This window comes from Scyliorhinus canicula, chromosome 1, assembly GCF_902713615.1.
Source record: "Scyliorhinus canicula chromosome 1, sScyCan1.1, whole genome shotgun sequence".
In the NCBI taxonomy this organism is placed as follows: Eukaryota; Metazoa; Chordata; class Chondrichthyes; order Carcharhiniformes; family Scyliorhinidae; genus Scyliorhinus; species Scyliorhinus canicula.
In genome coordinates, this window is record NC_052146.1 from 306,468,680 (window position 1) to 306,480,969 (window position 12,290).

Genomic DNA, 12,290 nt, shown 5'->3' on the forward strand with positions numbered 1-12,290 from the left:
GAAACGGGCGCGAAATGCCGGCCGCTCGACCCTTCGGGCTCGGAGAATCGCCGTTCGCCGTGAAAAACAGGGAGCGGCGATTTTTCCGAGGGGGAGGAGAGAATCGCTGGGGGCGCCAGGCGGGCGTGAAAAATGTCGGGGGGCCCTCCCGCGATTCTCCCACGCCGCGTGGGGAGCGGAGAATCATCTTTCGCATGTTAAATTGAAGTCCCATCTTCCATTACAGGTGGATGCTGTAGCTCCGAAGGGTAAGAGGAACAGAGTGGCCTCCTGTGCTCTAACCTTCTAAACCCGCTGTTATCCAGGAATATTAATCTCTAAAATACAGGACACAAGAGCAGAGAGTAATAAAAAAAGGCTAATGGGATGTTGTTTTTATTTAAAGGCTGGAATATAAAGCAGAAGGAAACTTGAGTTATACGGAGCCCTGACCAATTCCCATCGACACTACGTCCCTCTGAGAACCAAAGATCAGGAAGGATGTACACACCTTGGAGTGAGGGTGGCTTAGGATAATGGTGTTCAGCACAGTAAGGGTTAAGGTGGGATTGGAGAACGTTATTGCCCACCGTATGACGGAGCGAGTCACATGGTCTGTGGAGTAAAGTCTGGAAGGAGTCAGTATAGAGACAGTGCCTACACATGGTTATGCCTGGGAAATGGAAATAGGTGCGTGGTACCAATGAATGGTTTATGTTCAAGCCAACAAGCTTCCAAACCTCTTGGTGACGCACCAAACAAGGCGGCAATGAAGGATGGAAATCGAAATTCCAGAGAAGCTGGGGAAGAGAGCCAGAATCTCAAAACATGAAGAAATAAATGACCTGGAGCCTGACGGAAGAGACCTAAGCACCTGAATTAGAGACACAATTGGAAAGTGCTTGAATAAAAGCCAGGTTACAGACAGGGGAACTGAGGGATTCCCCAGGGTACATGGAGGTCCATTGCCAGAGTCAAGGTACCCAGCCAGATCAAAAAATGGCTGAAAAGCAGCAAAAGAATCCATTGTGCAGATGCGAAGCCAGAACTAATCACACACAGAGACAGAGTCAATGAACCGGGCCAGAACACAAGAAGGGTGAGCAAATGGTACATTAAGAAAATCCTAACTTACCTTTGAAAACAGGCAGCCGTCAGGAACAGCGCCTCTAGAGTGGGGCTAGAAGAGAGCTGGAGGAAGGGTCCTGACTGGCACCATAACGCTCGGTGGCCGAGCTGAATTGAAAAGATAAAGCTTTTAGAAAAGGCAGCCAGAGATGAATGATTACTGTCCAGCTCATTCCCAAGCTCAGAAATTCAGTCAGCAAAATACTGTGGAGGCTGAATCAAGGCGAGAGGATGGTGGAAAAAAGCCCAGCAGGTCCCGCAGCATCTATACGGCGAGGGAACATTTCCAGTCCGTTTGCCTCTTTCAGAGTAATGAACAGGGGGAGAATGTGTTGGATATTAAAGTGCAGCCGTGAGAAATTGGTAGCACAGTGGTTAGCAATGTTGCCACACAGCTTCAAGGTCCTGGGTTCGATTCCCGGCTTGGGTCACTGTCTGTGCGGAGCCTGCGCGTTCTCCCCGTGTCTGCGTGGGTTTCCTCCGGGCGCTCCGGTTTCCTCCCTAAAGTCCCGAAAAACGTGCTTGTTGGGTGAATTGGACATTCTGAAGTCTCCCTCTGTGAACCCGAACAGGGGCCGGAGTGTGGCGACGAGGGGATTTTCACAGTAACTTCATTGCAGTGTTAGTGTAAGCCTACTTGTGACAATAATGAAGATGATCATTAAAGACAGATGGCTTGGTGTCAGAGGGGTGGGGGTTGGGGGTGGGGTATTGAGGCAATACATGTATGAAATATTATTTTGAAGGGGTTTAAGATGGAGAAAGGTCACAATCTAAGGCTGCCAAACTCAGCGTTGAATACCGAGGGTTGCAATGTGCCCAACCAGAAGATGAGGTGCTGCTTCCCCATCTTGTCCCTGGCTTCAATTTAAGGTGAATAGTGGAAGATATAGGGGGGATGTCAGAGGTAGGTTATTTACCCAGAGAGTAGTGGGGGCATGGAATGCACTGCCTGTGGAAGTAATTGAGTCGGAAACATTAGGGACCTTCAAGTGGCTATTGGCTAGGTACATGGATTATGGTAGAATAATGGAGTGCAGATTAATTTGTTCTTAAGGGCAGCACGGTAGCATTGTGGATAGCACAATTGCTTCACAGCTCCAGGGTCCCAGGTTCGATTCCCGGCTTGGGTCACTGTCTGGACGGAGTCTGCACGTTCTCCCCGTGTGTGCGTGGGTTTCCTCCGGGTGCTCCGGTTTCCTCCCACAGTCCAAAGATGTGCAGGTTAGGTGGATTGGACATGATAAATTTACCTTCATGTCCAAAATTGCCCTTAGTGTTGGGTGGGGTTACTGGGTTATGGGGATAGGGTGGAAGTGTTGACCTTGGGTAGGGTGCTCTTTCCAAGAGCTGGTGCAGACTCGATGGGCCGAATGGCCTCCTTCTGCACTGTAAATTCTATGATAATCTATGATTAATCTGGGGCAAAGGTTCGGCACAGCATCGTGGGCCGAAGGGCCTGTTCTGCGCTGTATTTTTCTATATTCTATGTTCACTGGACATTGCAACAAGGCACTGGGTAAAGATGCCCATTTAACTCTGCTTTCTCGGGCAGCATGGTGTGGCAGAGGTTAGCACTGCTGCCTCACGCCGCCGAGGTCCCAGGTTCGATCCCGGCCCCGGCTCACTGTCCGTGTGGACTTTGCACATTCTCCCCATGTCTGCATGGGTCTCACCCTTACAACCCAAAAAGATGTGCGGAAGGTGGATTGGCCACGCTAAATTGTCCCCTAATTGGGGGGGAAAAAAGATTGCATACTTGAAATTTATTTTTTTTAAACTTGCTGAGTCTATCCGGTATTCTCAGCTCTTGTTTCACGAATTCAGTAGCTGGCTGAAACCTCGGCCAGGATTCTCCCGCTATCCGGCGGGGCGGGCCATACCGGTGCCAAAGAGCGGCATGAACCACTCCAGCGACGGGCCACCTCCGGGGGCTAGGCCGGCGCTGAAGGGCCTCGGCCGGGTGGCGTGAGTTGGCGCATGCGCAGGACCTACGCATGTTCTACGCGGCCAGCCCGCCGATTCTCGGGCCGGGATGGGCCGAGCGGCTATAGATAAAGATCCGAGTCTCGCCGGCGGCGTTCTAACCTGCTCTGGGCCGGTGGTGTGAGGGTCAGGTGGCGGCCTGTGGGGGTGGAGGGGATGTCCGACCATGGGGGTGGCCTCCGATGTGGCCTGGCCCGCGATCGGGACCCACCGATCGTCAGGCTGGCTCTGTGGCTGGGGCCTCCTTGTCTCCGCGCCGGCCCCTGTAGCCCTGCGCCATGTTACGTTGGGGCCGGCACATTGAAGGAGGCCCCAGCCACAGAGGCCAGCCCGCCGATCAGTGGGTCCCGATCGGTAGGCCAGGCCACATCGGAGGCCCCCCCCTGGGGTCGGACTGCCCCCCCCGGGTCGGACCGTCTCCCCCCCCCCCCCCCCCCCCCCGGGGTCGGACCGTCTCCCCCCCCCCCCCCCCCCCCCCGGGGTCGGACCGCCCCCCACACGCTGAGGTCCTGCCAGCGGTTAGAATGCCGCCGGTGAGACGCGGCTCTTGACCTACGGCCGCTCGGCCCATCCGGGCCGGAGAACGACGGGCCGGCTGCGGAGAGAGGCCCACGACCGGCGCCGCGCCAACCACGGCGATGCCGATCCGCACTGCGGAGAATCGCGTGCCGGCGTCGGGGCAGCGTGGCCCATTCGCAGGGATTCTCCGGCCTGGCGCGTGGCTGGGAGAATCCCGCCCAGGAGGTCCAGAACATGGGAGGCAGAGGACTCAGGCCAAGGGAGTCAATACTGAAGTGAACCACAAGGTGGCAGCAGACCATGTCAGTACAATGAAGTGCAGAAGCCGAAGAAGTTGACACAGAATAAAAAGGCTGAGATGCAGCTGAAAGGTTCAAAATAGAACCATTTGAAAATGATGACACATTACCCAAACTGCAACAGCAGGTGGCAGTGCTGTATCAGTGATGGGTGTCCCCTGTCCTGCACACTCTGGGGTCTTCTGTCTGCCACTCTCTGGGGTCCACTTTCTCCCTCGGCTTGGGGTCTCCCTCATTTTGAGGTTTTCTGTCTCCCACATTGCTTCGTTGGGGTGTTTTAGACCGTCTTTTAAGGTCCGCACTGCACTCTCCACAACTTGGAAGTTCAAAATATTTGTCAATGGCTGGAAGGATGGAAAGTTATCTGAGATAATCACCCCCCTAAAACAAAAACCTGCAAAAAGATAATGAAGCGATTTCACAAGAAAATGTTCAGACAATATCTGCTAAGCACAACAGTAGTCAGAAAAGGTACTCAAAGAGGATGCTGCCTTGAAAGACTCTAATGAATCAATATGCCGCTCTGTATAAACCTGAGCACTAATAAGGGACGAAATTCTCCGACCCCCAGCAGGGTCGGAGAATCGCCTGGGGCCGACGAAAATCCGGCCCCTGCCGTGGCAGAGATTCTCCGCCACTCGGGAAGTGGCGGTGGCGGGAATCTCGCCAATCCGATCGGAGAGGCCCCTGGATGGGCCGAAGTCCCGCCGCTGGGAGGCCTCTCCCACCGCCGAGGTTTGAATCACCTCTATAACGGCGGGATCAGCAGCGCGAGTGGGCCCCGGGGTCCTGGGGGGGGTGGGGGGCGATCGAACCCCGGGGGGTGCCCCCACGATGGCCTGGCCCGCGATCGGGGCCCCCCGCTCAGACTCCGGGCCAGTGCCCTGGGTGCACTATTTTCCTCCGCGGCCGACAAGGCCTCCGCCATGGCGGAAGCGGAAGAGAACCCCACATCGCGCATGCACCGGCAGTGATGTCAGCGGCCAGCTGCCGCTGACGTCACTGCCGGCGCATGCGCCGACCGGCGAAAGCCTTTCGGCCAGCCCTGCTGCCGGGGGCGCCGGTTTTTTTGCGCCAGTCTTAGAACAGTACAGCACAGAACAGGCCCCTCGGCCCCCAACGCCGTGCCGAGCCATGATCACCCCACTCAAAGCCACGCATCCACCCTATACCCACAACCCAACAACCCCCCCTTAACCTTACTTTTATTAGGAAACTACGGGCAATTTAGCATGGCCAATCCACCTAACCCGCACATCTTTGGACTGTGGGAGGAAACCGGAGCACCCGGAGGAAACCCACGCACACAGGGGGAGGACGTGCAGACTCCGCACAGACAGTGACCCAGCCGGGAATCGAACCTGGGACCCTGGAGCTGTGAAGCATTTATGCTAACCACCATGCTACCCTGGTGCAAACCGCTCCGGCACGGGGCTGGCCCCCAAAGGTGGGGAGAATTCCCCACCATTGGGGAGGCCCGACCCCTGAGTGGTTGGCGCTACTCCCCTACGCCGGCACCCTCCGTCACGCCGGGTAGGGGAGAATGCCGCCCAAGATGTGCAGTACTGCTTCAGCAAAACCAATGTTGGAGCTAACAGTAGCGAAAAAGCAATGTACTGAATTGCAGCATGAGCTGGCAAGAGCTAGCGTTAGTTCAACAAGGTAGTAAATAGTTGAAAGAAGAGCGGATTGTCTTTCAAGATCAAATGCAAAATGAGCATATGCATGACCCTTCAGCAGCATGAAGGGATGAAGGATGCTTTGTACAGCAGAATGGAAGAACAGTGGAAGAAACTCAACGAGACTTGCTGAAAGGCAATTCACAGGCTATCAGATTCTCTCAGAACAACGTTTGGCGCTCTGGAAAATTACAAAGCAACGCAAAATGAATGTAATGTCAATTTGAACAAACTGAAGAACTGGCAGGGAAGACTCAGTAATGTCCGGAGGAAGTCAGGAGGTACACGAGAGAGACTGAAGAGGAAAAGTCGGAGAACCGTCCAAGCTGTGAGGGTATAATGAAGCCATGAGAGGCACAATTACAGAACAAAAACAAGTTAAGACTTCTCCGAAGACAGACCTGGCCAACAATGAAATGAAATGAAAATGAAAATCGCTTATTGTCACGAGTAGGCTTCAATGAAGTTACTGGGAAAAGCCCCTAGTCGCCACATTCCGGCACCTGTTTGGGGAGGCTGGTACGGGAAGAATACAACTGGGGAGGAGCGATGCTGGGGCAGGAGGCAGTAGAGCTGAGGAGGCAGGGGGAGGGGAAGAGGCTGGGGGAGGGGGAGGGAGGTGCTGGGGAAGGGGGAGGGGCTGGGGAGGGGGAGGGGCTGGGGAGGGGGAGGATGGGGAGGGGCTGGGGGAGGGGGAGAGGATGGGGGAGGGGCTGGGGAGGGGGAAGTGCTGGGGGTGGGAGAGGGGCTCTTGGAGGGGGTGGGGGTAGAGTTGGGAGAGGGGACGGTAGGTGTTGCGGGAGGGGCTGGGGGAGGAAGGTGCTGGGGAAGGGGGAGAGGCAGGGGAAGGGGGAGAGGCTGGGGGAGGGGGAGGGGCTGGGGAGGGGGAGAGGCTGGGGGAGGGGGAGGGGCTGGGGAGGGGCTGGGGAGAGTAGTGCTGGGGAGCAGGAGGGGCTGGGGGAGGGGAGGTGCTGGGGGAAGGGGGAGTGGGATGTGCTGGAGGAGGGGGTGGGGCTGGGGAGGGAGGTGCTGGGGGTGGGAGAGGGGCTCTTGGAGGGGGTGGGGTAGAGTTGGGAGAGGGGACGGTAGGTGTTGCGGGAGGGGCTGGGGGAGGAAGGTGCTGGGGAAGGGGGAGAGGCTGGGGGAGGGGGAGAGGCTGGGGGAGGGGAGGGGCTGGGGAGGGGGAGAGGCTGGGGGAGGGGGAGGGGCTGGGGAGGGGCTGGGGAGAGTAGTGCTGGGGAGCAGGAGGGGCTGGGGGAGGGGGAGGTGCTGGGGGAAGGGGGAGTGGGATGTGCTGGAGGAGGGGGTGGGGCTGGGGGAGGGAGGTGCTGGGGGGTTGGGTGTAGAGCTCAGGGAAGGGGGTGGGCTGGGGTAGGGGGAGGTGCTGGGGGGGAGGGGGGGTAGAGCTCCAGCAGGGGCGTTGCTGGGGGAGGGGGAGGTGCCGCGGAAGATGCTGAGAATGGGGGAGGTGCTGCGGGGGTGGAGGTAGAGCTGGAGGAGGGACGGTGTGGGAGGAGGGGGATAGAGATGGGGTGGTGGGGGTAGAGTTGGGGGCTGGGGGTAGAGCTCCGTGGGGGGGGGGGGATAGAGTTGGGAGAGGGGAGGGTAGGTATTGGGGGGGGTGGGGGTAGAGTTGGGAGAGGGGAGGGTAGGTATTGGGGAGGGGTGGTGCTGCGGAAGGTGCTGGGGGAGGGGGAGCTGCTGTGGGGAGGGGCTGGGGGAAGGGGGAGCTGCTGTGGGGAGGGGCTGAGGGAAGGGGGAGCTGCTGGGGGGAGGGGCTGGAGGAAGGGGAGCTGCTGGGGGAGGGGCAGTGCTGGGGAGGGTGGTATTGGGAGAGGGGAGGGGCTGTGGAGGGGAGGGGCGGTGCTGGGGGTCAGAGTAGAGTTGGGAGAGGGGAAGTGCTGGGGGTGGGGTCGGGGGAGGGGGTACAGTTGGGAGAGGGGCGGTGCTGGATGGAGGGTGGCATTGGGAGAGGGGAGGGGCTGGAGGAGGGGCAATGCTGGGGGGATTTGGGGGAAGAGTTGGGAGAGGGGAGAGGGTGGGGTGGAGTTGGGAGAGGGAAGGGGCTGGGGGGAGGGGGGTAGATTTGGGAGAGGGAAGGGGCTGGAGGAGGGGCAATGCTGGGGGGGTTTGGGGGAAGAGTCGGGAGAGGGTGGGGTGGAGTTGGGAGAGGGAAGGGGCTGGGGGGAGGGGGGTAGATTTGGGAGAGGGAAGGGTATATTGGGCCTTTCTTGAATCTGACCCCATGTGTTTAGCTGGAGTTCCCAATGGGCAGTGAGAGAAAGGGGCAAGGATAGAACCTTGGGAGACTCCGGGGGGGGGAATCCTTTCAGAGGACTCTGTCCTCGTGAATCTGTGGAAACTTTCAACATCATTGAATATAAATAATCGAGATTGTGAGCGACTTTGTGTTGAGATGTACAGATTATATAGATAGTAAAATCCACTCTGCAATATCCGGGTACCTGGATTGACACTGGCCGGTGGTGGAGGAGGCAGTGGAAGCCCTTTCTTCACAGCATCTGTTGCTAGTCTAGCTGATCTGATGGTGTTGATGAAGTCTTCATGCTGTTGTTTCCAGTGTGATACTGAGGCGGGTTTCTGCTGATGTGGTGCACAAGGGGAAATGTGTAATTTAAACAATTTCCACTCAACACATGAGATAAACAATTCTCTGCATGCAGCATCACAAACAAGCTCTCGTACAATCATTGTCCCGTGCAGTGCAGGGGGAGGCCATTCACCCCAGTAAATCTGTGCTGACCCTTTTGAAGAGTAACCCAGTTGGTGCCACACGCCCAATCTTTCCGCATATCCCTGCAATCTTTCCTTTGAGTATTCAGCCAATTCCCTTTTGAAAAATACTATCCAAAGAACAAAGAAAATTACAGCACAGGAACAGGCCCTTCGGCCCTCCCAGCCTGCGCCGATCCAGATCCTTTATCTAAACCTGTTGCCTATTTTCCAAGGGTCTACTTCCCTCTGTTCCCCGCCCGTTCATATACCTGTCTAAATGCATCTTAAATGATGCTATCGTGCCCGCCTCTACCACCTCCGCAGGTAAAGCATTCCAGGCACCCACCACCCTCTGCGTAAAAACCTTTCCACGCACATCCCCCTTAAACTTTTCCCCTCTCACCTTGAAATCGTGACCCCTTGTAACTGACACTCCCACTCTTGGAAAAAGCTTGTTGCTATCCACCCTGTCCATACCTCTCATAATTTTGTAGACCCCAATCAGGTCTCCCCTCAACCTCCGTCTTTCCAATGAAAACAATCCTAATCTACTCAACATTTCTTCATAGCTAGCACCCTCCATACCAGGCAACATCCTGGTGAACCTCCTCTGCACCCTCTCTAAAGCATCCACATCCTTCTGGTAATGTGGCGACCAGAACTGCACGCAATATTCCAAATGTGGCCTAACAAAAGTCCGATACAACTGTAACATGACCTGCTGACTCTTGTACTCAATACCCCGTCCGATGAAGGCAAGCATGCTGTATGCCTTCTTGACCACTCTATCAACCTGCGTTGCCACCTTCAGGGTACAATGGACCTGAACTCCCAGATCTCTCTGTGCATCAATTTTCCCCAGGACACTTCCATTGCCTGGATTGAACTCCATCTGCCATTTCTCTGCCCAACTCTCCAATCTATCTTTATTTTGCTGTATTCTCTGACAGTCTGCCTCGCTATCTGCAACTCCACCAATCTTAGTATCATCTGCAAACTTGCTCATCAGACCACTTATACCTTCGTCCAGATCATTTATGTATATCACAAACAACAGTGGTCCGAGCACGGATCCCTGTGGAACACCACTAGTCACCTTTCTCCATTTTGAGACACTCCCTTCCACCACTACTCTCTGTCTCCTGTTGCCCAGCCAGTTCATCCATCTAGCTTGTACACCCTGAACCCCATACGACTTCACTTTTTCCATCAACCTGCCATGGGAAACTATCAAATGCTTTACTGAAGTCCATGTATAGTACATCTACAACCCTTCCCTCATCAATTAACTTTGTCACTTCTTCAAAGAATTCTATTAGGTTTGTAAGACATGACCTTCCCTGCACCATGCTGCCTATCACTGATAAGTCTATTTTCTTCTAAATGTGAATAGATCCTATCCCTCAGTATCTTCTCCAACAGTTTGCCTACCACTGACGTCAAGCTCACAGGTCTATAATTCCCTGGATTATCCCTGCTACCCTTCTTAAACAAAGGGACAACATTAGCAATTCTCCAGTCCTCTGGGACCTCACCCATGCTCAAGGATGCTGCAAAGATATCTGTTAAGGCCCCAGCTATTTCGACCCTCGCTTCCCTCAGTAACCTGGGATAGATCCCATCCGGTCCTGGGGACTTGTCCACCTTAATGCCTTTTAGAATACCCAAAACCTCCCCCTTCCTTTATGCCAACATGACCTAGAGTATTTAAACATCCATCCCTAGCCTCAACATCCGTCATGTCCCTCTCCTTTGCGAATACCGATGCAAAGTACTCATTAAGAAGCTCACTCATTTCCTCTGACTCCACGCATAAATTCCCTCTTTTGTCTTTGAGTGGGCCAATCCTTTCTCTAGTTACCCTCTTGCTCCTTATATACGAATAAAAGGCTTTGGGATTTTCCTTAACCCTGTTAGCCAAAGATATTTCATGACCCCTTTTAGCCCTCTTTATTGCGATTTTGAGATTTGTCCTACTTTCCCGATATTCCTCCAAAGCTTCATCAGTTTTGAGTCGCCTCAATCTTATGTATGCTTCCTTTTTCATCTTAGCTAGTCTCACAATTCCACCCGTCATCCATGGTTCCCTAATCCTGCCATTTCTATCTCTCATTTTCACAGGAACATGTCTGTCCTGCACTCTAATCCAATCTGTACTCATTCCCCAATCAGGCAGCACATCCCAACTATCCTCCTTTGCCAATCACCTTAAGCTCATGTCCTCTGGTTATCGAAGTTTTAACAATTTGTCACTCTGTCTGAACCCTTCTTAATTCTGAGCACTTTGATCAATCCTCCACATCTCATTTATCTGTTCCACAATGAACCATGTGTGAAATGATCGGATACAACCCACGGTGCAGTTTAACTATTCGCAATCCATTCCATTCCAGCCACAATGGGCTGGATTCTAAGTTCTTGAGGCTAAATGCCGACACCATGGAGGATCCGTGTCGTTTCACGACGGGAAAATCAGTGTGAACCGCTCACCGATTCCGCGATCGGTGAGGGGCTAGCACCGGCGCCGCGTGAAACACAGGTGGAACGCGCGGAAAATCGCCCGGTCCCGTGCTGCACATGCGGAGGGCTGAAAAGCTGCAGGCCAGCGTACACCTACCACCCCCCCCCCCACACCTGCACAGGTCGCACCGGAAAAGATGGCGGCAGCCGTGCTGGACTCGGTATCCACTCACCACAGTCCACTTAATGGCAGCCCCCACCACTCCCCCCAGCCCTGGCAGAAGCCCCCCCCCCCTTGCCAGCGGCATGGATCCTGGCAGAGTGTGGCGGCAGTGGGCACTGCCCGCACACCCTCTCCGGAGTCGGCCTACCAGGCTCCCCTCTGCCGGGACCACTCGTGGCCCGTGCCGTTGGGAACTCGGCCCATCGGAGGCAGAATATAGCGGCTGGGTCGGCTGATGACGTACCATGTCATCGCTGATGGCGTTGCGACTGCGCGCGGGGCGCGGCCCGATGATGTGGATTTGGAGAGGGCGGAGCATCGCCATCAATCCGGCGCCTGTCCCGATTTCGGCATCGGGCGATGGAGAATCCCGCGCAATGTGAAAGACAAACATTACTCCTCCCGCCCACACCCTCGCCATTTAAATCCACATTCTCCACAAAAGCAAAAGATTGAAAATGTTGGAAATGTGAATTAAAAACGGGAAATGCTGGGAATACTCAGACGGTAAGTCGGCACGCGTGGGGAAAGAAACAGTTAATGGAATATTGGCCGGATTTCTCAGGCCATTGGCGTTGTCTGTTCCCGCCGGCAGTGCCGATAGACACGTGGCTGGGGAACCAGAATCCCGCCCATTAACTCGGTTTCGTCCTCCACAGGTGCTGCCGGTGTTCCCAACATTTTTTGTTCCATAGATTTCACGCTCGGCTGCACTGGCCCATTTCAAAGAATCATATGGTATAGAAGGAGGCCATTGCGCCCATCAAGCTTGTACTAGCTCTCCCTGGGAGATTTACCAATTAATCGCACCCCCTGCTCTTTCCCCATAGCCCGGCAGTCTCTTTTCCTTTCAAGTATTTATCCAGTTGCCTTTGGGAAGTATATCTGCTCTACCCTGCTTTCAACAACACAGTCCCAATCGCAACTTCCCAGAACCAAAACCATGGCCCTCTTTATCTCAGTCTTCACTCTTTTCTACAACCAACTGATTTTTTTTTTAAATTTAGAGTACCTAATTATTTTTTGTTTTCCAATTAAGGGGCAATTCAGCGTGGCCAATCCACCTACCCTGCACATTTTTTTTCATAGAATTTACAGTGCAGAAGGAGGCCATTCAGCCCATCGAGTCTGCACCGGCTCTTGGAAGGAGCACCCTACCCAAGGTCAACAACTCCACCCTATCCCCATAACCCAGTAACCCCACCCAACGCTAAGGGCAATTTTGGACACTGAGGGCAATTTATCATGGCCAATCCGCCTAACCTGCACATCTTTGGACTG

General features: G+C 54.6%; 1 protein-coding gene across 2 annotated transcripts in view; it reads right to left on the reverse strand.

Moving 5' to 3' along the window:
* The window catches only part of LOC119976527 (zinc finger C2HC domain-containing protein 1B-like), a 56,770-nt gene that overhangs the window by 11,749 nt on the left and 32,731 nt on the right, over positions 1-12,290 (reverse strand). The window contains exon 4 of one of the 2 annotated variants that reach the window (XM_038817084.1): positions 8,056-8,194. In XM_038817084.1, the coding sequence (XP_038673012.1) occupies positions 8,056-8,194 (139 nt within the window). The remainder of the gene's footprint in view (positions 1-8,055; positions 8,195-12,290) is intronic. The other variant, XM_038817093.1, reaches the window with a different exon arrangement.